This window comes from Tauraco erythrolophus, chromosome 10, assembly GCF_009769465.1.
Source record: "Tauraco erythrolophus isolate bTauEry1 chromosome 10, bTauEry1.pri, whole genome shotgun sequence".
In the NCBI taxonomy this organism is placed as follows: Eukaryota; Metazoa; Chordata; class Aves; order Musophagiformes; family Musophagidae; genus Tauraco; species Tauraco erythrolophus.
The window spans coordinates 24498028-24525224 of record NC_141474.1 but is presented as its reverse complement, the minus strand read 5'-3'; the positions used below and the strand labels follow the sequence as shown (position 1 = coordinate 24525224).

Below are 27197 nucleotides of genomic sequence, written 5' to 3'. Positions count from 1 at the left end.
TGACTAAGTCGGTGCTTTATCATCAACAAAATACTGGACCAAAAAGGAAACAAAAAAATGCTGATGTCAAAGTGATTGGCTTCAGTTAACCCTTCCCAGCTGGATATTAAGGGCCGCTCAAGAAACTGTTGGACTGGAACAAGCCCAAGAGTGAGAGCCTCGTACCAGAGATACCAGTAGCAGCTGTTCACTTGTGTTTCCTTTCCATCACACAGAAAAAAACAAACCATCATACCATCACTGCATCCTGCCTATTTGAGAGCCACAGAATGATGCAAACTGGTAGCTGCTGAAGAAACAGAAAAACACCTCAAAGATCAGTAAGCCCCTGCGAATATCCGGTCCTCCCCTAACCCAGATCTCACTTGACACACCCCGCTGTTGAAGAGTCTCCATAAAACATTTCCCTTCGGTTTATTTCAACTGGATATAAATTTTCCTTTCTTCATAAACGGCCACACTGTACACAGCATTCCATAAATTTTTACAATTCCACTGTTTGTATGTACCTTGTAAAAAACACTTAGCACTGATTAAATGCACTGCCAATAAAATTTCATGGGCTACTTTTGACACTTGATATTCTGACCTTCTTCTCTCTTCCTCATACATTTATTTTTGGTTTTGTATGCCTGTAAACACAGTGGCAGAGGGGAAAACGTACAGTACCACTGACAAACCCAAGAGTGATGTCTTTATTTTTAAACAAAGCCTTTTTCTTCCCTTGTCTGAGGTAGAGAACCTGATCCCAGCAGAACATACATGCACAAGGGGCAGAGGTCAGGTCGCTAGCAGCTCACGTATCATAAATATTAGAAACAGGCTGGTCGATGCTTTGAAGGCAGAGTCAAGCTAAAGTAAGATTCCAGGAGCAGAAAAATTGCTCCTGGCCATATCCAACCACAGCCGCCGATGACAATTATCATAACCACTACTACGCTGCAGAAGAGAAAGCCTACTGCAGTCCTCGCTTCGTGAGGCACAAATCTTGATAAAATGATCCAAAAAATGACCCCAACATCAGTGCACAATCATTTAATTGTAAGCCTTCTCTCATAGCCAATTTATGTTTAGGTGAGAGGGCAGCTTTTTCAGAGAAGAGACCATGTTTTATTAGCCTGTAACACGCTGTGCATAGCTGCTGTGACACTGGTAGCACTGCGGAACGGCAGAGCATGATGATGCTGTCTTGACTCCCTCATACGTTGTTTTCAACACAGCTCCCTCCCTATTCAAGTTTCAAATACTAACTAAAAACAACTCTAAGTTTTATGGGACAAGAACTGCTTCTGTTTTCAAGCTGGTGAAAGAATCCACCCTGCCTTCCAACTTAGCAAGCCTCACCTGCAGCAAGCGCTATAGCTAATGATATCGGGAGTTTAATTTGGCGGATGCGGGAGAGCACTACTGGGAGATATACAGTGGGAGATACACAGACACAAAGGCCTTTTGCACTTACTGGGGTGCAAGAACGTATCATAAAGCTGAAACAAAAAATTTGTTACTAACAAGGAAAACATTTAAAAAGATAAATAAATTTTTAAAAAGAAAAGTCACATGTGGCTTTAAAAGGGATCGGACACAGGTCAAGCATCTTCATACTTTAAGTCTCTGAAAGAAGTCCAGTGTCAGGCACTGGTGGCAGATTGACTGTGAATCACCCCAGAACACGCGGGCTACTGGATTGGCACAACACACCACAACTTCATTTCACTAGATGAGCTGGTCACGGCAGAAGGGGCCAGATCCCTAGGAGCAGAAAACTGCCCAACAAAGCTGCTTGCAGTAGAGTTGTGTCAAATCACACCAAGTGAAGTTTAGACCCTCAGTCTGGGAGAACGTGAGTGCTAAAAGCAAATCTTCTGGCAAGACATCAACGTTTTAGGAGCTGGCTTCCCCTCTATTTAGCTAAAAATCTCATTTATTTGGTTTATTTGTTTTTAGACTAACCTCCTTTAAAAAGGCTGACTTATAATCCTGTAAAACATCGTCACATGTATTGAGGAAATTGGCAAGGATGCTAATTTATTGTCCTCTAGGAAAAAAAAAAGCCCTCTTTCCTTGATTAATGTATGTTTTTGTATTGTAAGATATTAAAGAATGTTGCTTCACCTGTAATTATAGAGAATAGTTTATTTTGGCAAAGCGCCCTGGCTTCTGGTTGCCAAGTTATGAATAATGCAATGTTCCCCGTTCTAATTTCCGTGTTCTAAGTCGTGAATTTGGAGCGGGGTGCATGCAAGGGCACACACACACGACGCCGAGGCGCTCTCAGTCACGAGCGCCTCTATTTTATACTTGCTTGCACAACTTGTTAATACCGGCATCTGCTTGCCAAATTCGGAGTTTGCTTCTGACTAATTTCATCTTGATGCAAACCAAAAGTGTTGTCTCTTTTTTTCCCCACAGAGGAATTATTTCTCTTACACTTGCATGCACCGTCGCAACACCACTGAGGGGAGCTTACCACTGCAGGAAGGCGTTTTAAGCCGCATTTAGTAGGGCCTTGGGTAAAGATTCCCCAAAGAATTTAATGACAGAAGAATTCATTATGCTTTCATATCTCCTCCGCCTCTGTAACACAGAACCCAACAATGTCTCTACAGAAGCGGGAAGTAAATTCAGGCGCTGGCTCTTTCTCTCTCTCTTTTTTTTGGCCCGCGTTTCGCTGGGACACATGTGCCCAGCCCCAATCAAAACAGAGACAGATGGCACCGCTGATCATTCAGAATGGAAGGAGCCTCGGAGTCAGCATGTTTAGATGCATTTGTAGGGCTACGCAGTATCCGCTGGCCACTGGGACTGATTTAAAAAGGCGGCTAGTGAAAGTCTGAGCTTGCGCCAAAATTTTAAATGTGCCATTTGAGCAATTATGGTTCGACATGAAAGCTGGGAGAAAGAATGCATGGGTCATTCTGATTTCGATTTAGAGACTATGTCCCCTGTTCCAAAGAGAAAATAAATGCAATCCCATTGCTTTACTGGAGCAGCTTTGGTGATAAAGGAAAAAGCTGTGCTACGGAAGAGTGTTTTGCTGCAGGAAGGTTTTGTTGAGGCAGCACTGGCTGAGTGAGAAAATGATTCTCTAGACAAAGTTCCTAAATGGAAATAATCGCACATCTAACTAATTAATATCTCGGTTCACTTTTCCAATGTATCCTTCATCCTGGCGACCCTAATTGTATTCCTAACAGATCTTTGAAGATGTGTCACGGTCACTATCTTAATATAAGCCAGGGCTGCAAAAGGCAGGCAGCGGAAATGGAAAATACAGCTCCTCTCCCTGCTGAGGCACACGGCTTAGAGGTTCCAGCCTACTGAAACTTGCCTCCACCCACAAGTAAATATGTTTGGATTATGACCAAGCTCCACATATAGCTAGGCAGGTATATTTTTCTACTGGAAGACATATGGCAGCTGTAACCTGTCATCTTACAGGAGGTGGACTGGGATTATTGGTAGCTTTGGTTGGACGATCAGGGCACAACATTATAAAATATCCCTGAAGTGAAAGAGGAATAGCAAATTCCTAGGGCTGAAAGGTGTTCAGAAAGTTGGACGTGCAGACGAGTCTTGCAGCCAGCCTCTGTGCACAATGAAATACCTTCTACTCCCATGGCCAGCATCCAAACGGCCGAAATAAACAGGAAATATCTATGTTACTACAGCAGCGCTTGGATTCATCTGCAACCTTTTAAGGTCTTCACCGTGGAGGTGATATGCTTTCCAGAACTGCCACTCATGACTGCTGATTGGAGGTACACAAGGGCAGCGCGACAACACATCCTCCAGACAGCTTCCTACAACTGCTGCTGCTGCCCTAGAACTTTTACACTGTTGCTGTTTCCTTTACAGGGAAAGAAAGGATCAGAATTAGCATCATTTAAGGTAATCATGTCTTCAAAAAGAAACATAAGGCTGTTAAAAGAGGCCACAACACATCAGTGTCACATAACCAACTGTGGTCCCAGAGCTGGAAGAGGAAACCAGCAAAACAGAGGAAGGACAGGTCAAGAGCTGGCTATCTGAGGGACAATCAGGAATGCTTATGCAACTGAGTGGGAAAAAGCAGCTTTTGGGGGATGAAAACTCTCAAAAAGAAAGGAGAAGTGAATGGAGAAGTAGGATGAAGCACCTACAGCGGTGAGGAGCAAGTAAGGTTAAGGACAAGCACTGACACCAAAGTGAGGGCGAAAAAAATCAACACAGATATTAAAACACATTAATTACATTACTTGCTATTACACTGCTTCTGTAAAGGCAGTGATGGGTTCTGTGTTACAGAGGCACAGGAGATATAAAAGCACAATGAATTCTTCTGTCATTAAATCCTTTGAGAAATCTTTACCACGCTCCAACTAAATGCAGGCTAAAACTCCTTCCTGCAGCAGTACGCTCTCCTCAGCAGTATTGCAACTGTGCATGCGAATGCAAGAGAAATAATTACAGACTCTACAGCTGTCCCAGACATGGTTTAGCTCAGAATTAATACAAACTGGGTTTTCTTATTTTTCTGGTACTACTTCATATTTATACTTACCAACCATAGCCTAAGAAATGCATAAACTACCAAGAGCCATAATTACAATCATCCTGTTGTCATACAGCAGCTGGCACAGCACGAACACTTACTGAGTCCTGCCACAATAGCCAGTAAGTGCCAAAGAAAGCAGTAGCCCTATTAACGCCAGCACGCAGACAGCCTGCGCAGCCAGGGCTGCCCTTCAACAGATGCACGAGAGCGACAGCAAACTGGCAGCAGATAGGGCACAACATGATCCCTTTTCTGCTCTTCAAAGGAACATTTCCATCCAAAACAGGGAACACAGTCTACATAAAAATAATTGTTACTTTTCTCTTGAGAGCATCTGGGCACTGTACAAACATTTCCTAAATAAAAATAATAAAAAAAAATAATCAGTCCCTGCCTCTTCATTCTTGCAGCGTAGGTAAGGGATGTGAATAAACAGTCACGTCCTCAAAATACTTTCAGAAGGAACACAGCAGGATCTACAATGCTCCATCAGAGACATTGCTAAACACAACAGGCTAATTTTAGGGACAAGTCCTCTCTCTGACAAGCTGCTCACACATCTAAGGGTAGAATTTGTCTGCTAGAAGGCAGCTGTTTGTGTTTTACAAGCTAAAGTTTCTCTTACCTATGGAATAACTCCAATATTTCACAGGGAATCATCATCCATCTAACTGAAGTACCCTCTAACGGACCATCAGCCTCATATCCCCTTTGAAATAGCACAGCTGAGCACTTGCTGGGCCACGATTTATTTTTTACCTTCTAAGACATCTTGCTAACTCTATAGCTCAATAGTGACAGTCGAATTTCACACTGCGATAGCCCCCCATCGATTTTTCACTCCCAGGAAGCAACTCCACAAATTAAAGTTAACAGCATTTCTGAAACTAAGAAAAAAAAAAAAGAAAAGAAAAAAAAGAAAAGAAGGGGCAGGCAAAGAGACATGAATGGCAAGATGCCTGAACTGTGCCCTCAACATAGGAATAAAATTCCTTCTCGGGGTTTTCACCAGTTATGGGACCGGGATGCTACTGCTCCTGAAGCTGTCAGTCACCTTGGTTTGCAGACACTTCGGCTTTAAAACATCACAGATTCAACAGACACAAGAGTCCTTCCCTATAATGAAGATGTTCAAATCTACAGAAAACTGCCCCAAGGCATGAGAATTAGATCAAACCTCTAGACACAACTGGACTAAACAGAGATACCACCTTCCCTCCAGGTCTGAGCCTGTACAGTAAGCCTGCCTCGCTGAGCTTCGTTAACCACTAGTCTGTGATGAACCATAACGCTGATACAATTTCAGTTGGCGCAGTGGTAATAACGTTTGAGACCATCATTGGCACACGCAACTTCTACCGAACAGTTAAAAGAAGGAGCAGAATAAAGAACCGCAGCCCAGCACTCTGCTCTCCATCACCACAACCTACAGAATGAAGCAATGCCAAAGTCTCACTTCATAAAGAAATGGAGCATCTACCTATGCACCCTTCCAATGCTGAACACCAGAGTACATTACAAGCACATCTTACATACTACTGAATTACTGAAACGAAGGACTAAAACCTAACACAGACAAACCTGCACACAGGCAGCACTCAGTCCGGCAGCGCTTTCTCAGCCTGGCTTTGACGATCCCACGCTCCAGTTCAGCTTCCTGGATCCTGTCTCAAGTTAACATGAGTTGATCTAGGACTGGACCCACCACCAGCATCCTGCTGTCTCTTAGCAGAGCACAAAGGGTTAGTTCATTTATGACTCGAGTTAGTTTTTTAATTCTATATTTGCTATATGATGTTCTTGTCTCCCACCAAAGCCTATTAATGGTATGACACTACGGGGAAGGGCTGGGGAGTGCTTATCCTCTAGTGTGAATTCACAACAGCTTCTGTCTCCCTCTGACATACCAGCTGAAGTGTGGCTCCTTCCCCTTCAGCCTCTGCTAATCCTCTGGCTTCACAGCCCCTCTGCTCCCATCTCAACCCATCTGCCCAGGAGCAAGGTCCCCACGGCAGACACTGCTACCTCCTTGCCTGCTCTCACACGCTTGACTTTGCACAAGGACCTAAACTTTCGCACCTTTGCACCAAACCTAAACTTTGTTTAATTTTAACTGATGCTCCTTCCTGTGCTGCCACGCCAGAGCAACTCTGCAGCTGATGCTTTCCGAACAGCTGGATTGGAAAGAGGCGAGGTGGGAGGGGGAAGGGGAAGAAAGAGGAGACAAGAAAAATAAAACAAATACAATTGCTTTTTGTCTCTAAAACCCTCTTTTTAACCCAACAAGCGTCTCATCCAGTGAAGCATGATGAGCATGAAGTGTTATATAAAGAAGATAATTATAAAGGGATTTAATGCTTGGCAGGCTCGTATCGCAAGGTTTATAGCGGAGGTAGCATACTCACTTAAACAGCCTTGTGTCCGGGTTTGCTATTATGTGGGCAGCGCGGCTGGGGCCAAGCAGAATCAGAAACAAGATTTGTTTTACGAAAAAAAGAGCACAGCCCCCTTCCCACTGAGGATGGCAGTTCCAGTCCCACCTCCTTCCACTTCTGTCCCATCCCTGATTAATGATGTTGTCTGCCTGATTTATGACCCACCCCAACAGATTAGAGTTTCCCTCTTCAACCTCCCCCCTCCTCTCACCCCCCCCAGAAGGCATAGCCACACTCCGCTGGAAATATTAGAGAATTATTAAATAAACATTCATACGTCATGTCTCTTCCCATACTGAGCTCATCGTAGTCAACGCTCAGCGGCCGGGTCCTGTTTGCTTTGGGGCTGACACCAAACAGCTGGAGTGATTCATGGAGAGGCTGGCTACAATGCTCTGTGCCATATATCATGCTCGCAGCGCTCCCTGCCCCGGCGGAGATAAACTGATCAACCACAACGGGCTGGAATGAATTTATGACAACACAAAATTGAGGAAAACAAATGGGAGGTGACCCAGTGGGCCACTAACCCAGACTCTCTTGCTGGCCTGCAATCTAGTCTGGTGGCAGAAAGCAAAATTGAACATTGGCACTCTGAATTAAGATGCTGGCTTTTAACCCCGGGGAACCTCAGTTTCAAACCGGCACCAGACCCTCGTGGGCAGCATCTCAGGAAGGAGGAAGACTTTTTGTGGGAAAGGTGCTTTTTGCAGCTCTGTGTGTACAACAGTGCTTTGGCTGAAAGTGTGACATCGGCAGAGGAGTCGAGGAGGATGCCTGGGCAATTAAGCACTGGCTGCTCTCTCCGAGCAAAGCTGCATCTTGAGTCGAGGTAAAGGAGCATCACACCAGCTGAGCTCTGCCTGTCTGTGGAAGACCCCAGTCACGAGTGGGGATGCTCATTTACCTCTCCCCATGAGCATTCAGCACCCCAGGGTGTCTCCCAGACACCTCATGTTGGTGAGATTAGAAATGCTTAGCAGGGCTGAGGCGCCCTGCAGCACTGGGAAGGAGAGGCGGGACCAGCACCACATCTCTCGTTACCTGTGGCTGCCATCTGAAGCTCAACACAATGCAGATGAGGTTGCCCAAGCTACTGATGACCTGGCACGGCACAAGGAGCAGGGCAACAAACACAGACTTACCCCAAACCCCACCTAGCCATGCTACATCCAAGAGAGTCTTCCACAAAAACCTAAGTTTAGATTAAATTAACTTGCTCAAGCAAAGAGCTTCAGCTGCATGCCAAAAGGAGGACCACTTGCTGTATTGTATTAACGAATTAAAAAACAAACAAACAAAACCACACTGCTGTCCCTGCCTAGGCTTATTTTTGGAAGAGAGGAGGGGGAAGGAATGTCATCCTTATGAGAGAAGGATCAATATGTGGATTGCTGCTAACTCTATTAGCCGCTGCTCTAAACGGAGAGCACAGCTGACACAGGTGGTAAGCCATGTGCTTCTGGACACTTTTAAAAATGCTAATCAGACGCTACACAGGGTTTAACATACCAATCAATAACGCTCAGATTTAAAGGCAAAAATTAAAGTTACAAACAATGGAGTAAAGTGATGCTGCCAAAAACTTCCTGTAAGCGCCACCCAAAACAAGAAAAATGAAACCAATTTAGCTCCAGATTAAGAAACAGGAACTAGAGATGAATCAATTTAGCCTGTTGGGCTGGGTCGCCATATATCATGGCTCAGCAGTGGAGTGGGAATCAGCCAGACAGTGTGAAACCCTTCCCCCTCCTTTTCTGTAGGCTTCTAGCTCTGATCCCTGTTATCAATTAATTTAACAGAACCCCTCTGCACAGACAAGCACACAGAGCATTCAGGCTCCTTAAATGGCGGGACAGAAACTATTTATCACACACAAATCTCAAAGGAAAGAAGGAGAGGTAAAAAAAAAAAAGCAGCTAGGAATTCTCCACCTGAAACACCATCTTCCTTTCTGAACCTCTGAAATAAAGTGCCTTAAATAAAAAGCTTCCCCTGCTACTTTAAAAAAACTCAACATTATTGGAAAGACTCAGCAAGACGCTTAAGGCTTCTCGTGTAATTTCTATTGGGTTTTTCTGACTTTTCGCACCGTTTGCAGAACTGAAGCTTTAGCAGGGCAAGGTTATTGTGGAGCAAGGTGTGCATGCACACACGGGCACACGCACGCACACACATACACGCTCCCCCTGCTTCACAGCAGCGTTAGCACGAGCGTTGTTTGGAAAGGATTCTGGGATCCTTCAAAAGGTGCTAGCTAAAGCCTCTTTGATCAGATTATTAAAGCTATGTCAATTTTATCACTTGAGCTCAAGTGTTCTGGAAAATGTCAAATCCTTTCAGCTCCTGCAGTTTAAAGATTTTCAATAGGAGTGGATCTGGGAGGGTGGTGGGCTGCTGGGCTGACAGGCAGGAGGCCCAAAGGGAAGCCAAGCAGCGACTGAGACAGAGGCTGATAGATTAGGGCAGAAGGGATGAGTCCTTGCCACCAAGACAGCACGCAACGGTTGGCTCGCTCTAAGGACAAAGCTACTTCTGCACTGACCTGTGAGCGCTCAAACTCAGCAGTCCTTGGCCAAAGTCTGCTCACCGAGAAGCACCCAACAGCAGACAGCCCACATTTGGGACATGCTAATAAAAAGCCTTGTAAAAACGAAAGTGCCGAGACGGCAAAGCAGTCTTAAAGTTCCCTCTGCAGCAGGGAGTTTCCCCAGTCAGCCCCTGACTGTGAACATACGCTTTGCCAGGCTGCCTGAACTGTCAGAGATCCCGAAATGTGCCAAGGACACAACCTCTCAAGTTGGGACCAGGGCCAGAAGAAGCATAAACTACATTAAAAAAACTTTCTGTAAAGTCAGCTTAACGCTACACCAGATTTTTTTCCCCATCCCAAATTATCAGTGGACCTCATCCTCAAAATGTAAATGCCCACAATTATCTCATTGCTTCCATCTCATTCAAGCTGTTTTGTCTCTCACTACATCTTGGGGCAACATGTCAGGCAACAATCAACTTAAAACACTGCCCCACACCAATTAACGCAGTCCATAGCAGCAGTGAGGAGACAGTAGTTTTAGGCTTGGATCATCAAATCTGCTGGAGCAGTAAGTCTCCCTAGCAGTGTATTTAAGGAGGCTGAGGAGAGAGGTTGTTACTCCAATGCATAGTGCAGACAAAACCATTTGTTTCTATCCTGGACCAGGCTACAGAATATGCAGTGAGCAGAAAGGGACAGGAAAGGAAATGGTCAGGTGCCCCTCCACTATTGTACATTCAAACACTGGGACTTAAACTCCTGAATCAACTGGAAGGGCTGCAGGTAAAAAACTCAGGAACTGAGATGTTATTTCTATTAGCAACCACACAAAAGTGAAATCTGGACCTTAAGGGAAAAGAAATTCTCTCAGTGAGGTTTCTGCGAAGTTATGGGGCTGCTGGGATTCCCTCTTGCTGGAGAGATGGAGGGCGGAACATGCTGGTACCATGGAGAAAACAGAACAAAGACCATGTGAAGGACTGCCCTCAAAAACCAAGATGCAACGATAAGGTAACTTCTCCAGTAAAAGCAGGATACCGTGATACATTGATAGCAGGAATCTTGCAGGAGGAAATAAACAAATAATCAAAGTACAGCTTGACAAGCCAATTGCTTTTGTCAGGTTAAAGTGGGTTTGAATCTTCACCTCCTCTCCAAAGTCCCAGCTCTAGTCTAGGCTGCTATGCACAGCATAACATATTTGAAAAGCCACCATAACTAGAATACGGTGGAAAGCATGGATATATCTATTTGCGTATTTTAAAAGAAGGTCATTTGCAGTGGAGAAGCCCTTCGGAAGCTACGCTCGATCGCTTGTCACTGATTACTTGCCCATGCAGATATCTGGGAGAGGGACAAATCCCCATAGGCCCTTTGTGAACACAGCAGCAGCAAGTCAGGACACCAACAGCTCCAAGTCCAGCCTTCATGCTGAAGCACAACTTCCCTTCTCAGAGGTAAAAGCTTCAAATATGCCCACCCTCAGACTAGCACTGCTTCTAGAACACTGGATGGGACACTATGGTTCCTTAAAACAAAAAAAAAAAACCCCGAAAGCTATCCACTTTACACTCACTTTTCAATGTCACTGTTCTTACAGGTCTTCTGCATGGTCTCCTGTTTACTGCTTTCACCATTACTCGTTGAGGGCACTTCTGCTGAGGGAAGAACAGGCAAATTAGTAAGAGAACATTTGACCATTGCAATGAAATAGTCTGAGCAAGTTCAGTTTTGGAAGCAGAGGATGAGTCACTCTCATGTCGATTCTCAGAAAGAGAAGAGACCAATGCTAACCAATGCTACATGTCCCTGTCTGACACAGGGGCATTCTCTCTGTACGGCATGCTTCTATGATTCGGGGCTGAACATACTGACTGACCCTTCCAGATGTCCCAGTTGTTTTAAGCCAGGATATAATTCAGAAAGTTTTGGTGCAGCTGCCACACCAAAGTGTATTTCTAGAAAGGTGGATCTGGAGCCCAGACCCTGCTCTCAGCTTCTCCCTTTTTCTGAGACCCCTCAGACAGAGTCAGGGAGAAAAAGATATGCCAGGTAACTACTACGACAGACCACTGTTCATAGCTCTCCTCTACCAGCAGTCCCATGGCTCCTCCCAGCACTGGAGGGGATGTGAGATACCAGTCAGAGATGAACCAGATGAACTGTCCTAGAGTCAGCCCCTGGGCTGTAGGTTCAGCACCATGGCTTCAGGTAAAAGGTACGAAGAAAACAGCTCGTAGCAAATGCCATCAGGATTGCTTCCTCATCACCTCTGTGGCTGTATATACTGAAGCTGAACACACCTAGAAGCGAGTGCTCCTACATCACAGAAAATAAATGTGATTGCCTATCCTACAGAAGAAAATGCCTGCAATAGATATCCTATGCTCTCCATTTAATCATCATGCCCTTGGCAAAACTGGTTCTACCCACCTCCCTCCTACTGGCAAGCAGTTATATCTTGTAGGTACTTTCAAGGCTGGGAATCAAATGCCCAAAGCATTACAGTCACAGAACAGGGAACAAAATCATTGGGACAAGTCTCTTCAGGTCGCTGAGCTTCAATTCCCTTCCTAAGGGAGCTGAAGCAGCACTGCCGAGCTCTGGAAATGGATTTGGCATCAACAGCTGGAAAGCGCCAGGTTTTATTATTCTCATATTTTTACTAGGTTGCTGCTTACACTTCCAGTGCTGCTGGCATTAAATAAAAAAAACCCCAGCAATCGAATAGGTCTAACACCCCCTCACACGCATTCATGCTATGAGCTTTCAAATAACGTATGCAAAGGTACGATTTCACATTCACTCGTTTGCTCTGGAGTCTCAACTATAGGTCAAGAAGTACGACAGATCCTGAAATTCCAACTCAAAAGGTGCAGGCTTCAGAGCTGCAGGTTTTTCTTGCCATACAGAGGCCAGCAAGGACAAGACCAATCCAGCAGATCACTGTACAAGTCTCTAGCACACCCTTTTAAAGAAGGGAAGATGATAAGAAATGGGGGGCTGGGGACAGAGGGGGGGGGGGAAAGCAACAGGTACTTAGGTAGTTTAAACCCCCAGCAGCTGAACACCACCATCACATAGTGAAGCCCTGATGGCTTCCTCCGTGATACAGCAGCTTTTCTTTTAGTGGCATGACAGCAAGTCAATCCAACCCCTGTATCTTATCACCATAACAGTTAATGTTGCATTTTTGGGAACTCCCCCAGACGCCACCGACTACAGTAAATTGTGCTGTAAAGTTTCAAAAAGATAGCATGATAGTATGTGCATACATATCTGCTGGTACCACACAAGAGCATTTGTAACTACCATTTGCCTAATTACCGGCAATCAGAAGGTACCAAATATCTATCTGCCCTCCTGTAGCACACAAATTAACGATTTACATGTTGAACACTCACCGTCACTGGCCCATTTGGAAAACTCCGGTGTTATTCGAGTACTTGGTGTGCCACCACTAGAAGAGAAAAGGGCACAATGTTAAAGGTTGAATATGGAAAATTTTGCTGCTCAGGAAAAGCTACCCACTTCTCTCAATACTTCTAATCCATCAATCTAGCTTCAAAATGGGAGCGGTTGGCCTGCTGCAGGAGGTGGTTTTGTGCTAGACCACATTTCCACTAGCGCTCTCCCAACCTGCGCTTCTAGCTGTGACCTCTGCTGAATCACACTGGGGTTGTGATGCTGACTGAAGACTTGGGATTCAAACAGCACCTGTGACCTACAGCTCATTTTTGAATACACAATTTCAAAGATGAAAACTTTAGCCATGAGCAGAAATCCCCTGTGTTGCATTAGCTTCTCCCATTAAGAATAACTTTACATCTTCACAAGCCCCATCTTTTCCATCTTCCCGTGTGAAGAACAGCAGCACTGAAGTACAGACAACTCCTAACCCTGTCCATTCTCTTGCAAGCCAGTAACAGAGACTGCAAGAGAAAGGAATCTTCTGAGCAGGCTCCACACCTGTGCCTGCATAACATTTTAGCTCTATGAGCTAAGACAGTTCCATCCACTCAAAAGGTAATGTAGGCTTATGCTTCAGGGCATCAGTTACCGCACTGCACTTCTACAGAAACTTGCCAGAATTTCAAAGTGCTTTTACAAATAACACCATCTCTCCTGTTTTAAAGATGGGCAAACAAGTCCGGGAGATGTTCAAGGACCTTGCCAAAACAGCACAACGTGTTAGGTGCGAGATACATGAAGGAAAACCAGGTCTCCTGGCCTCAGGCTCCAAAGTCATCTCACCAAGCACTAAGCGTCCCCAGCCACTGATAAGGGATATCCTGATATTCTCCTGCTACAGTACCACTGACTTGGCCGTGAAGGAGCTTCAGCATCTTTGAGGCCCTGCCTACGGACTAGCATGGTTAGCAAAGTATTGAACAGATCAATGGTTTGGATCTAGTGTGGCAAATGCCACTTTGCTATGGAGTGGAACCTAATTTTAAACTAGTGTTTGTGACAAGCTAAGCAGTAAGAAAACTTAATTTCACTGCTCTATCAGTGACTTCAACCTTGACCTCAGAGGATCACTCAGTGAAAGAGATAGAGGGGTAATTTAGGCCCTGTTTTATACAGGGCAGAGGGCTTAGAAAGCAATCCTAGCTCCCTGTTAAGACTCATTTTATTTGCCTGAAATACTTCCCCAAGTGCCCTGAATGCTGGCTGCCAACATTCTCCACGTATGTATGTGGGCAAAGCACTCATCTTGCCCTGAGCTGCCCCAGTCCCAGAGCTGAATGCAGAAGGATCAGTTTGTGTAACCCACAACACACAATGGGATGCAATGAAATCATACTCTGGGTGCCAGACTTTTAATGTGCTGAATTAGTTTTGGATGGCATTGTTATACTACTACTAAGAGGCCACCTTTCATCATGAAGCAAGATGATGTGCAAGGCCTTAGTTTCCCCATCACCAGAATTCACCTTCTGTCCAGCGCTGTTCAGGGAGAAGATGGCACTGGCTGGGCAGTGGGGTGGTTAAGGGAGGGAGAGTGTGCACGGAGGCTTTATGAGGCTGCATGAGTAGAAATGGAGACTTGTCGGTCATACTATGCTTCTTTGTAAGTCTCTCTCGTTGCAACCCTTACACTCAAGTGAATGGCTATTTTTCACAAATTGAGATTCCCTAAAAGTAATGAAAGTAAATTAGGAAGGCACAGTACTTACTTTAAAACAGCACCTCGGAGCGCCTCCCTCTCTTTGGCTTCACCTGGCTCTTCCCCAGTGCAAGGGATAATGTCTGCTTCTGTGTACCTGAGCACAAGCAGTTAAGGAACATACAGCCTTGTTGCAGACAATGGAAAAGCTTTTGAGATGGTTGGGACACTATCTGGGATACAGAGCAAATTCATTTCAACTGGGAATACATCAAAAGAAGAGGGACTAGTATTCAAGAGGGGCTTGCTTTTAAATCCTGGATTAAAGTTCTGGTTTAGGTGGAAAGAAACAGAAGTCTTTTGACAGCAACACGATGCCACAGTTTCTTAGAAGGGGAAAACCAATTCCTCAAGTTCTGCAAGCCTAACTGGCTTGAAATGTCTACTGCACAAAATCTCTGAAAACAAAGGGATGTCTTGTGGAAAATAAACTAAATTCCTGCCCATGAAGCAAGAAAAGCTATCCATATGGAAGATAGAGACAAGAGACTGCAATGTCTCCTTCAGACTTCACCAACTGGGTCTGAAATACTGCTGCAGCAACAGAAGGATCTCAAAAGCAGCAACTGGGAATCCCTCCTAGTTCAAATAATACAGAAACTGGAAGGTAATGCCATTTCCAGTAGGGCTGGACACAGATTATCCACCACTACCCGGGACAGTGCTGTACAAAAGCCAGCTGAAGATGCTACTCCAGGTTCCCTCTCAGTTAGGACCTTTCAAAAAATGATACTGTGGTTTCCCGTATTCAAGTGTGTCATCCCCATCCACATCCAGGTCAGCGTCGCTGTCCGGATTCTCCTTGCCGCTGCACATGATAAATCCAGAACCTGGAAGAAAATAAAACATATGGATGAGTATTTGAATGGGAGACAAAGTGAAGGAGATCTCCTAAGTATGGTTGGACAGAACCAGTTTGTAGGCTGTCCTTTACTCTTAACAGCCTCACAGAAGGTACCATCTCTAAAGACTGTACAAGGACAATTTTCTGAAGATTGTACACTCACAGAAATGAATGCTGGATTTTATGCTCTAAAATGCCCCTCAACACTGAAAATGAAATTCTGAACTTTTGCTCTCTATATGAATTATTTGAAAGTTGAAGGCACTGGAAGCATCTCTCTCAAAGGCAGAAAAAAATTGAAGCAAAATAGAGAAGACCGGTTTTTCATAGAAGTAGTTAATACAAAACCTGCACTACTAGCAGGGAAGAGAAGGCCACAGAGACATTCTGAATTAGTCCTTACTTCAGGTGCATAGAGCAGAGAGAGGCTAAAATAAAATTAGAAATACCCTTTTTTTTCCTAATGCATTTAGTCATGGCTTAGATTTATAAAATGTTTAAGAAAAGCAAACCTCTTCTAGGAAAAAGATCAGACTCCACAGTCATTAACAGCCCCTTACAAGCATTTCTTACGTGAATAAATTCCAGAGCAAGCCAACAAGAGTCCTGCACTTCCAACAAGAGTGGATCAAGCACAAACCCAGTCTCAATTCCAGCAGCAAGAGTAAACAGTTACATCCAAGACTGAACTGTGTAACAAGTGCCATTTTCTAATAATATATACATTTATTTTGGTTCTCAAGCATTTTGTTGGCTGTGTTATTGCTGATTGTAACAAGGCTTCTTTTAGCTGAACCTGCTTGCAAGCACCTATGAAGATGAACCTTCACATGGTATTTGCTGCCTAAGGTATATTAACGGAAACTAAGGAAGACATATATTTACATTTTATGTGATCTAACATTGGACACGTTCTCTCCCACAAAACTGGAAATGAAGCAAAGATCTCCTGAATCCTAGGGTGGTGTAAGATTCTCATTTGTGTTCAATTCTGCAGCAAATCTAAGCTGTTTGCAGACATAAGCTACATAGACAGAAACTGGCTCACTCTGGCTACCTCCAGTAGGCTCCTTCACTTCACATCCCACTGTCCCGACGGCAGACCTGGACATCTGGCTCACGGACAGAGCATACCTGATAGAGCCTGAAGGACCCGGACCATCCAGATGGCTGGTGACCTAAGTCTGTGGCTAGACTGAGGCATCCCCCTGGCAAACACTGAAAGAGTAAGGCAGAGGTAGCCTTGGCTTTGCACAAATGCCCCAAAAGTGGTACGTTTCTGCACTGTGAATGGAGTTCTAAGTGCAGAAGACAGGTTAAAATTAATGTAGGAGCACCGAATATGAAGTGCAAGTCTGAAGAACGAGGACACTCCCAAGCATTAGGGTAGCCCTTCTAGTGCTACAGATGTCTGAGTCTGCTCATCCCACTGGGCTCTCACCAGCACACTTACACAAGCTTGTGCTGTCAGCAGCAAACTTGCACCTTCCCAGCCCAGAAGAGTGAGCTATATTTCTAACGGTCTGCATCTGTGCAGAGAGCAGGGCAAGGCGAAGGCCTCATTTCCAAGGACACCATGCAGACACAGTTCTTTACTATCACTCTCTAGGAACGGATGCTCTCGCCAATTCATTAAGCCTCCAATAAAATTTGTTTATATGGATTTGATATTTCTCTTCCCTGAATATAAAGAAGGTCCTTAACGAGTGATAATCGTAGCATGGCAATGATTTTAAGACTAACCTTTCCCTAAAAGCGTAAACTACCTTTTACTTCAAAGTAATTGCCAGCCTTAATTTTCAGCAGAGGTAACAAAACTAGCATCGACAATGCAGCACCCGCCGTCTGCGCCAGGTACCACAGGAGCCATCCATGCTCCCAGGTCAGCTCTGTGGTATCACTGGGGCAGCCCTCTTCCAGCAGACCCTTACAAAGTGTTTCACACCATGGTTGCATACTGCCAGCCAACACATGTCACGACCCGCCTTCTCTTGCTACAACGGCTCATCTAGTAAATCTTGAACCCTTCGGTTCATCACAATGTTTGGGAGGAGATTTAGAGGAGTAAGAGAGACCTGTCAAAGAAGCTGGATAGTCTTTCAAAGCTGCCTTAGAAGTCACAGTGGGCAATGGGGTGGTAATTTACAGGTATGGCATTTAACCTGCAGTAACACCATCCCCGGCACCTGGCATTACTTTAGCCCATCACTTCTCAAAGGCCATAAACTTTGGACACACAGGTCTTCATTTTTCTTGTAGCTATGGGAAACACAAATCATGCAAAGCTGGAGCTGTGACTTGGCCAGTCCCAGAGGTGATCTGAATCTTAGCCAGACAATGAATACTTGGAGCAAGTGCCTTCGGGAGGGAGGTGGGGGGAAGGTGTCCAAATGAGTGAACATAAGCAGGATCACTCACTGTGTCCCTCTCTCTGCAAGGATGCCAAGCACACAGCAAACAGGCACCTTTCCATCAATTTTGTTTCCAAGTGACTCAAGCCAAGTAGTAGTTTATGGTCAGAGCTTAAGAAAAGAAGATCTGCTTACTGCGATGCAATTTACAAATATTAAGGCACCTTGACTTCAGAATCCTGTGTCCTTGCTCTCAAAACCTTCGCGCTTAAGAAAATCCCTTTTAAGTCTGTAAAGAAAATACTCCACAGACCTTTTGCTGAATCTAGCTCTATAGCAGCAATGACTGTATTCCCAACAGAGTACTATCCCCCCTACACAAGGAGGGTATAGAGGAAGGGTTTGGACACTACCTGTTATGACAGATACATACCGAGATGATCTGATACAGCATTTCAGTCAGAGAGGAAGACACAGCAGAGAAATTAATAGGTTAAGATGAGGGGCAGAAGAAAGGCAAATCTCATCAAACAAGGACTCCCAGGCCAGGGCCTAAAGGAAGGCGCAATAAGGTGATTAAACTCAAATTTTCACCAAATATGGCTTTTTAAAAATTTTTATTTCTTTTAACATGACCAAGTGCAATCCATTGCACCATGGTAAAAAAAAAACGAATTCAGAAACTGTATGCTAAACAAAGTATCCTCCATGTACACAGAAAAGACTCTGAATAGAAGCTGTGCTATGAGTTTTAGGACTTCAGTGGCTGCTTTAAAAAAAATGAAAAACAAAATCCACAAAACATGCTTCCAATGTGAATCAAAAGGTCCATAAATCCCAGTACTGCCACTGCATGCAAGAAAACACCAAAGAACAGGATGCAAAGCTCGGTCCAGCATCACCCACAGAGCGAACGGCCAGCCACCGGCATCCTAGCGCCCTTTCATCTGCAGCAGGGATGGACTCTGAGGCCAGTTCCGGCAGGCTGGGGCTTGGTGCCACAATTTCGACCTGACCCTCCTTGTCTAACTTCCTGGGGTTGCTTCCATGCACAAAGCCAGTGAAAACACCCTCGCAGCTGTTCAAATATTTGACGTCTGAACTGCTTGACATTATTCATTCATCTCAGGCTCATTCAAACCAGATTTCTGGACAAGTGCTGTTAAAAATGGATTAAGAGGACCACTAAATGCAAGGAAGGCCTGATAGGATCACACCTGCTTCTCACTAACTCAGCCCAAGTGTAAAGAGGGCTCACAACTTCCAGCTCCTGCCAGCGGCATACACTGCTATCCAGGGGCAAGGAAAATGTGAAATGGAGCACAGAGGGCATCGAGTAGAATAAAATGGCCTTTGGAACGGCATTGTTCTGGTCCTGCTAGAGGGGAACGGGAGCTTCCAGAAGACCCCCTACCACTACCCTCCGGTGACCTGCAATTCTGCAGCGTGCACTGAGAACAGGGAAGGGTTCCTCCAGCAAGGCTCGGCTTCTGAAGGTCACACAGTAATTCACGGCCATCAGCAGTGCTGCCTAGAGAGGACCTCTAAAGCCAGTCTTGCTATCCAGAGGTCAATGCTTGGGACCAGAACTTTATCCCAACGTGTTAATAAAGTGAAATCCAATGACTGAATGTTAAGTTGTGAGTTTGACCTAGGAATTCACAAGAGACAGGATCCTCCTGCTGTTATTCGCAGGAGCAGCTGTGACTTATAAGAAGAGTTATTGAAGGCCTGAAGAACGTAATTCCACATGTGAATCTGAAAACACTACTTTCAGATGAAAAGAGAACAAAAACAAAACACAAACTCTCCTATATATTTCCCTTTACTTGTTGAGGAATTTTTTTTTCTCTTACTGTGCATTTCATAGGAGGTAACTGCTTGTCATACGCTGCCAGCCCCAATACAATTAGTCTCCTGATGCTAAAGCAGCACAAGCCTCTGACAGTCTTAATCCCAGCTGCCTCCTTAAGGTCCAGACAAACAGGAGCGAGCAGGCAGGTCAGACGCCAGGGCCATTAAGCAGAGAAAAAACAAAGTTACAGCTCTGTCTCCAATCCCCATTGCTCTTGTAGCCAGGTGCTCTGACAAGCAATTCCAGCACTGGTATTGAGTGGCACCTCTATAAACCCTGTGACAGTTTGGGAGACAAACTCCCCCATCAATCAGAATGTACCTATCAACATCACTTACCTGGAGCGCCCACCACCCTCCAGCACTGTGTACACAGCTTTGCTTGGGCTGCCCTCGCAGCGTCTGCCTGAGCGCCAATTCAAGGTAGTTTCTGAAAAATTTAGGTACTCTACACAAGCAACAGTGTTTCTGAAATAGGGATGCAGAGCCCTGAAAAAGCATAAGAAAAAAATTTGCATGCCTCTTCGCCCACACAGGCTGGAGGCACTGGCAGGCTACGGGAATCAGCTGAGCTTGAAGGAGACGGCAGAACACTTTCCACTTTCTTCCATGTGCAGATTAATAACAGCTGGGGATAAGTCTCATCAGAAATAATTTTCTTCCCCTTTATTTAAGTTCTCAGAGCACTTTACTTTCTCCTAAGGCGTCCCCTATACCTAAGAATCCCCTCTGACCTCTGCTCTGCTGCTCAAATCTTGCTTCCTTTGTGCAATCCCCCGATGACCTCCCAACATCTCTCAAGTGAACGGTGGCTCAAGTGAAGATCGAGAGTCATTAACATGATATATAAGCAGATTCACAGAACAGATAAAAGGGCCTCACATTCAAGTCCCTCCTTTTCTCTGTCACATTCAGTAGCAGATGGTCAAAGTGACAACATATGCTGCTTCAGGTGTTGGCAGCGCTGCCGGCTCCAGCACAGGCATGAGCTCACACGGAGACCGGCAGTCTTGGCAGTAGAAAGCTAAGACAACCAGATCAGTGCAGACCCAAATGACCACAGCAAATTTCATCAGCACAGGTAGGAAAGCATTGACCTACTGTGTCCCACCTCTGCTTCTCAACTCCTATCTGGGCAGATAAGTCAGTTTTGGGGGCCAGCTGTTCTGCATACATTTAATTATCACGTCAAACAAGACCGAGGAACAAAACTAAGATGCTAGTACTATTATTTGCACCACCATTATGCCTGCAGCTACTAGATGCTGCTCACACAGAGGATCAAACTCATCTGTATAACTACTGTTTCTCCTGTTTGGCTCCCAAGAAAGGGAGGTGGTGTCAAATCTGTCTCGGAAATACTATAGAAATCCAGAATTTTGTGTAAGTTCTGTAACTGGGTCTAAATCCAAACCCATTTCAGGGGCATGCAGCTCTACTGGGGCCTGTTTTTGCTGGGAAGAGCCATTCATTCTGCTTGCAGGTAATTTACACGTGTTCAGGAAAGAAGAAAAAAAGCCTCCCATAAATCTCCAGAACTGTAGCCTTTGCTAATTACACTCCTTGCAGTAACCCCTTTCTGCACAACCTCCCTTTCCAGCACGTTCACTCTATTTTCTTAACGAAATGTCACTCGTTGGCTTCTTGGAGAGTAAAAACAATGAAGGCAGTAAAAGTAGTTTATGCAGACACACGGCCAGGCCTCACACACACTTCCCGAGAATGGCTCTAAACTGGGTTTATTTCATCAGCTGCTGAAGTATCCCAAACTAGTACTAAGAGGACAAGGTGGCACAGATGCCATTTTATTTTAAAAGGCGTTTGGGAAGAAAAAGAAAGCTATTAGAGATTCTTTAAAACAAGAGGAAGGCAGAGATGAGGCCATGCTGAACAACAGTCTTTCTGCAGATCCATTACACTTCCCCAGGCAAATTTTTGGACAGTGAAATTGTTTCCCCGCACAAAGAGGGATAGAATAGTTCTTCTGATGACTTTCCCAGCCTGTTGCAGGAAAAATGAAATTCAGAGGCCATGAAAAGCTGCTTGCAAGACAAGGTTTTCATTTCTCTGGAGCCAGATACATTTCAAGCAAAACAGTGATTTACCTGGAAAACTCACACCCAACTGTGTTGTTACAGCGTACACCTGAAACAGCAGATGCATCCATCTGATGCCGTCTATTAGCTCCCATAGAGGCACAAATTGGCTGCCAGAGACCTGACTGCTTACCAGTGTCTCAGATGCTTCCAGTGATCTTTGCTAACAGATCAGAGGAACAGCTGCCTTTAAAGAAAGGGGCCATATAATTTTACGACCATTAACATCGTTTTGCAGCAGTATGCTGAACAAAGGGCAGGCAAGCTCCACTGTACAGGGTAAGAGCCAGCTGCTGCAAGGCTCACGGAAGAGGCTTCCCCACCCCTCGTAGCACAGAGGAGTATTGCAGAGATTCCTTTTATGTCTCTCTGTAACCCATCAGGTGCAGATTGTGGCTGCAGAGGAGAAACGCGCTCGGACCAAAGGTGTGATCTGGTGTGGCCATTCACACATGGTTGCATCCTAGAGCCTCACACTGGTGTGACGCACTAAGGTGAAAACAGTCTCATGTCCATCTCAAAGGCTGTTCTTCAAAACCCAGAGGTAAAGTACAAAAGCAGTAGCTACAGCCACGGTCTTTGCAGCTACGGCTCGTTTTCCACAGTCAGGGAAAGGGGGATCTGAAAGCTTTTGTTCCCCCGGGGAGAGGGTGGAAACAAACAAAAAAGCAAGAGAGAGAATTAAAGTAATCTTGAATCACTAAGCAGATTCACATCGCTGGATCAATAAGCACCACTGACAGGGATCACAGGAATGTCGCAACTTTGCCAATAATAAAGCAGCACAGCAGAGCTTGGAGGATGACTTTTCTAAGGCAGCCGAGCATGAAGCAGCAAGGCTGGTGAACAGCTGAAAGTGATGCCCCGGCTTACAGCGGGCCGCTGCCAGCGGCAGGGCTCGATGCAGTTTGCTTTAAATAATGATGAGTACAGAGATGGTATGCGTGGGAGAAAGGCAGCCAAGGACTGGAAAAACCAAGGGCTAAATTTCATGGGCCAAACCCCTATGTTTCTCCGCCCCCCCCCCCCCCAACTAATTCTTTTCTAGGCTGGAAAGAAGAAAGGAAAATCAGTGCTAATTTAATCAATTGATCAGCCTATCGATTGCTAAACTGGAGCTGCTAGTTAGCCATGTGCTGTAATGCCCTCAACTCTGAAACCACAAAACACACCATTGATTTCTTCACTTCCAGCTGCAAAACAAGAAATAAAGCCGTGCTTTCAGCAGGAAAGCAACTTCCTCATCCAGCGAGAAGATGCAAGCAAAGACGAGAGGACAGGAAATGGGGACAGCCGCATCTTGCAAGGTTCAAACTGAAATTAGTTACAGATGCAGTCACGGTGTCTTGTGTAAACTCTATCGATTGGGCGGCTGACAGTCTTGGGAGCCTCCATACTAGGACAATCAATCCAGCTGCAGTGTCACCTGCCACTTTGCTGAACAGTTGACAATGCAATTATCCAGTGTGGAGGCAGGGAGTTGGCGTGTGTCAAACGCAGTTAGCCACTTTCCGGGCACTACTCGATAATGCGTTTCACCGCCGAGTGTAAGAGACGACACGCGGAGACAGGAGCTGTTTAAAGCCATTGAGACCCGTGCTCCCTTTGCCTTTAGAAAAATCTCACTGCCCCTGACTTAACAACTGTATTCTAAAATGCTATTAAAATCACGTCAATCAACTATTGGGTGCTTAAGGCTGAAGTTTGATCTGAGTGTCCGAGAAGTAGGTTGCAGTTCTAGCAAAACTGCAAGCACTTGGAAAAAAAAAAAAAAAAAAGATCAAACGACTGTCTTAAAGCCTGGGACTTTCAAAACCAGAGCAGATAGACCACTAGAAAAATGGATTGTAGAGAGCAGCTAAGCAAGTGCAGCAGATGAGACTGGAAGATCTTATGCTTGCATGTCTAAGATCTAGGAAAATTGAAGTTTAAAGGGATGCTGTCAACTTGAAACCCAGTCAATTTCAAAAAATTGAGTAGTTGCAGGTGCTCTACCTGCTCCCTTACTCCCCCTGCCAATTTTCATGGTGCTACAAGTGCATTTTCTGTTTTCTTTTTAATTAATTTTTTTTCCTCCTTCCTCTGTTGCTGGGTGACAGACATCCCTTTTCCTCCCCCAAGCACGATACAGAATACCGTCAAATAGAGAGAATTCCCCTTCTTGCCCCAGAAAAACGTTTCCCTGGCGAGAGTGGCTGTCAGCGTTAACGTAAATCAAACAGCAAGGTTTAGTTGACTGGGCTCCTTTCAGCTAATGCATTCTGGCAGTTTGGGCATAAAAATTAGGTTCTTAGAATTTTGCATGCGTTCAAGTAAATGGAAATGTACTATCAACAATCAGGGCTTTTAACAGCTATAAGCACCAATTTTTTTTTTTGGTTAAAGTGATTTTTACTTTGCTGAGTCTCAATGATTACTTTGTGTTCCAAAATGAAGAAAATGTTGTTCCTTGAAGCATTATATGAACTTTAAACACACATGATATTGAGCATCAATTACATGATGGGTCATGATGGCTTTTGTATGTAAGGTAGGAATTCTGAATTTTTTTCTTTTTAAATCACGTACTATTCTTGACTGTTTTTCCTGCTCACTAAAGTCAACTTTTGATATTAATACACAGTATAACACCCAAGAGACATTTATTAGCCACAGAATCCCTCAGATTGCAGACACAAATCACAGAGAAATAGTCAGCAATGGCCCATTCAATTGCTGCATATCACACTACATAAACAGATCCGTTAGCATTTTAGGTCAAATATTACCTTGTAGACAAGTACTTGCTCTCAAACAAGGGAGGTGCAAACATTAAGGAGCGCTTGGGCTACTCCATCAAAGCAGTACAAAGCACCGTCCTTCAGCAACGGAGGGATTACCAGGATTACCACCATTTTACACGAGGGCTGAGGTAAGGCATATGAGTGCTCTGGGACTGAGTAGCCCTCTAAAGTGGGTATAAGGCACAGAATAAGCACTGGAGAAACACGAAATTTATACATCTTGCACACTTGGAAGCATACAACAGGTAGAAGGGACAAGCAGAAGGCAGCAAATGAAATACAGGAAGGCTAAAATGCTATGACTGAGAAGGATGCTCAGATGTATGGATGCATTCACCTTAGAGACTAAGCAACAAATGACACTGACACTGGAAACATGACAGAGAAAGGCACTGAACTGAGCTCTTGCTAAGCAGGAGGAAGATTAAGAATTTCATTATGGCAAAAATTCCCTATACTCTTACCACAGGCTGCTTGGATGCAAGCATCCAAGTTGAAGTTTGCTTTAGCCTGCCAGGGTAAAATGAATGAATTGTGACTCGTCTATGCGGAAACGAGGAAGATGATTCTAGTTACTAGACCACTCTTCCAAAAGCCCTACAGATGCCAGACTTCTTCTATTTCCCACACAGTCTCTTAGGAGAAGTCACACTTTTACTGTTCAGCTCAAATTCTTTTGCTGAATTTGAGTAGATCAGTTTATACCCTCTCACTAGTATGATCTTAAATGCAGCCTGAACCTTCTGACATACAAAAATGGAAAGTCTCCTTGCCTCCTGAAGCTTTCCTGCATGCCTCATTACATTTTATCTGAAAAAGAGGGCACAGCTGGCTACTAGGTGAGATTCTAGAACAAGACTTTTAAGCTGTCACCAGCTTTGCTACTATCTTTGTAACACTAGAGAAGATGCTTCTCCGTTCTTTAGTTTCCACATACGTGTCAAACACAGATTTTGCAGAGTTTTGCTGTAGAGTTTGATGTTAATGAAATTCCACGGAGAAGCGCAACTGAGTTCTCCTCTTCTATTCGGAGCTTTCTGCCAGGCAGTTATCAGACACAAGCAAAGTCACTGTGTTCCCAAACACCTGCTGCTGAGGCAGGAGAATTGAAAAGCATCTACTTAGATTTTGAGGACAGGATCTCTCACCCTTGAGACCGTGCTTCTACATCGCATGTATTTAGAAGGAGAACGCACTGGAGGAACATACAGCTATTGGCTCTTTCTTGGACAAACAATCCATGCTGGACAAAAGCTGGCTTACAACATTTGCTGGTCAAACTGAAGCGCATCTTGATTCTGCAGAGATAGAAAGCTGACAGTGGGACTGCAGGCATCTGCTGGAAACTTTTAGATATTTTAATACAGTCTTATTTTCCAGGCAGCTGCCCTAATTGTACATGACATGAGATCCAATGCAAACGGGCACCCAAGGATAACTGTAGTTTGTTACAGCTCAAAAGGCGTTACCAAGTCTCTCCATGCATACGCTAAGTCGTGCTGATCTTTTCCTTTGATAAGACATTAATGAACAGACGCAAGCCCTTTGCTAGGTTGGGAGGAAGGCAGCGTGGAGAAGTAAAGAGAAACTTCAGAGTGAAGTAATCTCGGTGTGTTTCTCCTTCAAGAGTATTGCAATCCATCAGACAGATCCTTGTCATGTCGATCTTTCTTAGAAAGTGTCCTTCTCTGAAAATGCCCTGCTTTCCATTTTAACATTTTCAAAGGCTTTCTCTCTTCTGTGTTATTTTTGATGCAACCAATCTACCAAAGGAAAAGAAACCCAGAAAAGTAGCGGTGACTAGATCACTAATGTGCCCCGAAGAAGGCTTTTTGGTGGGGGAGCTGGAGAGAAGAAGAGGAGGACAGGGCGGGTGGAGAGAACTTAGCTATAATTCTTCAATTCTTTCATATCTAAAGAGGACAGCAATCTCTGTTCTATCAGACCGCGTGGTTTGTGCTTTAAATGGTACTTGCTGCTAGCTTGCTCTCCCTGTCTCTGTCTCTCTCCCTTTGAAGCAGACTGGACAGCTTCCTCAAGCTGGCGTTATCACTCCCTCTAACCACTCTTGGCAGGCAATCTAATTCCCCCTGAAAAGGTCACCGCCATTTTAACTGCCTTTCAATCACATTAAGCACGCTGCCGCTCGTGCTCAGAGCACTGTGCCTGCAGCTCTCCTGACTGAGGTGCGATCGATAAACTGACATCCCGTCCCCCCACCCCATCTCCCCAACCACCCTGTCCACCGCTCGCCTCCTTCCCCTCTCCTGGACAAGCCTGGAACGGACGGCGAAGGACCAAGTGGCAAAAGCCTCTCCTCAAATGCAAAGTAGCAGAAGGGAGCTGCTACCCTGGCATTTACTAATCTTTGTCCCATCTGCTGAGAAACAGAAGGGTGCAAGCATCTCCCCTGCCTTCCCTAGACCTACAGAGGCAGCGACTTCACAGGACAGCTTGCTCAGGCACTAGTCCAGACACCTTTGAAGCTGTGTTACAAAGAACAAGCCTCCCTCAAGCTTCCCTCAATGCAATCGTTACCGTTATCTCTCCCCCCCCACGTGCTGCTTTTTTTTTTTTTTTTCCAGTTACGAGTT

The 27197-nt window shown here is 44.8% G+C and overlaps 1 protein-coding gene across 5 annotated transcripts in view; it reads right to left on the bottom strand.

Moving 5' to 3' along the window:
• The window catches only part of RNF220 (ring finger protein 220), a 221567-nt gene that overhangs the window by 15188 nt on the left and 179182 nt on the right, over positions 1-27197 (bottom strand). For 4 of the 5 annotated variants that reach the window (XM_086617584.1, XM_086617585.1, XM_086617586.1 and 1 more), the window contains 4 exons: positions 15409-15505; positions 14686-14772; positions 12910-12965; positions 11082-11160 (listed from right to left, as the gene is read on the bottom strand). In XM_086617584.1, coding sequence (XP_086473710.1) covers positions 11082-11160; positions 12910-12965; positions 14686-14772; positions 15409-15505 — 319 coding nt within the window. Of the gene's footprint in view, positions 1-11081; positions 11164-12909; positions 12966-14685; positions 14773-15408; positions 15506-27197 lie in introns of all 5 variants that reach the window. The other variant, XM_086617583.1, reaches the window with a different exon arrangement.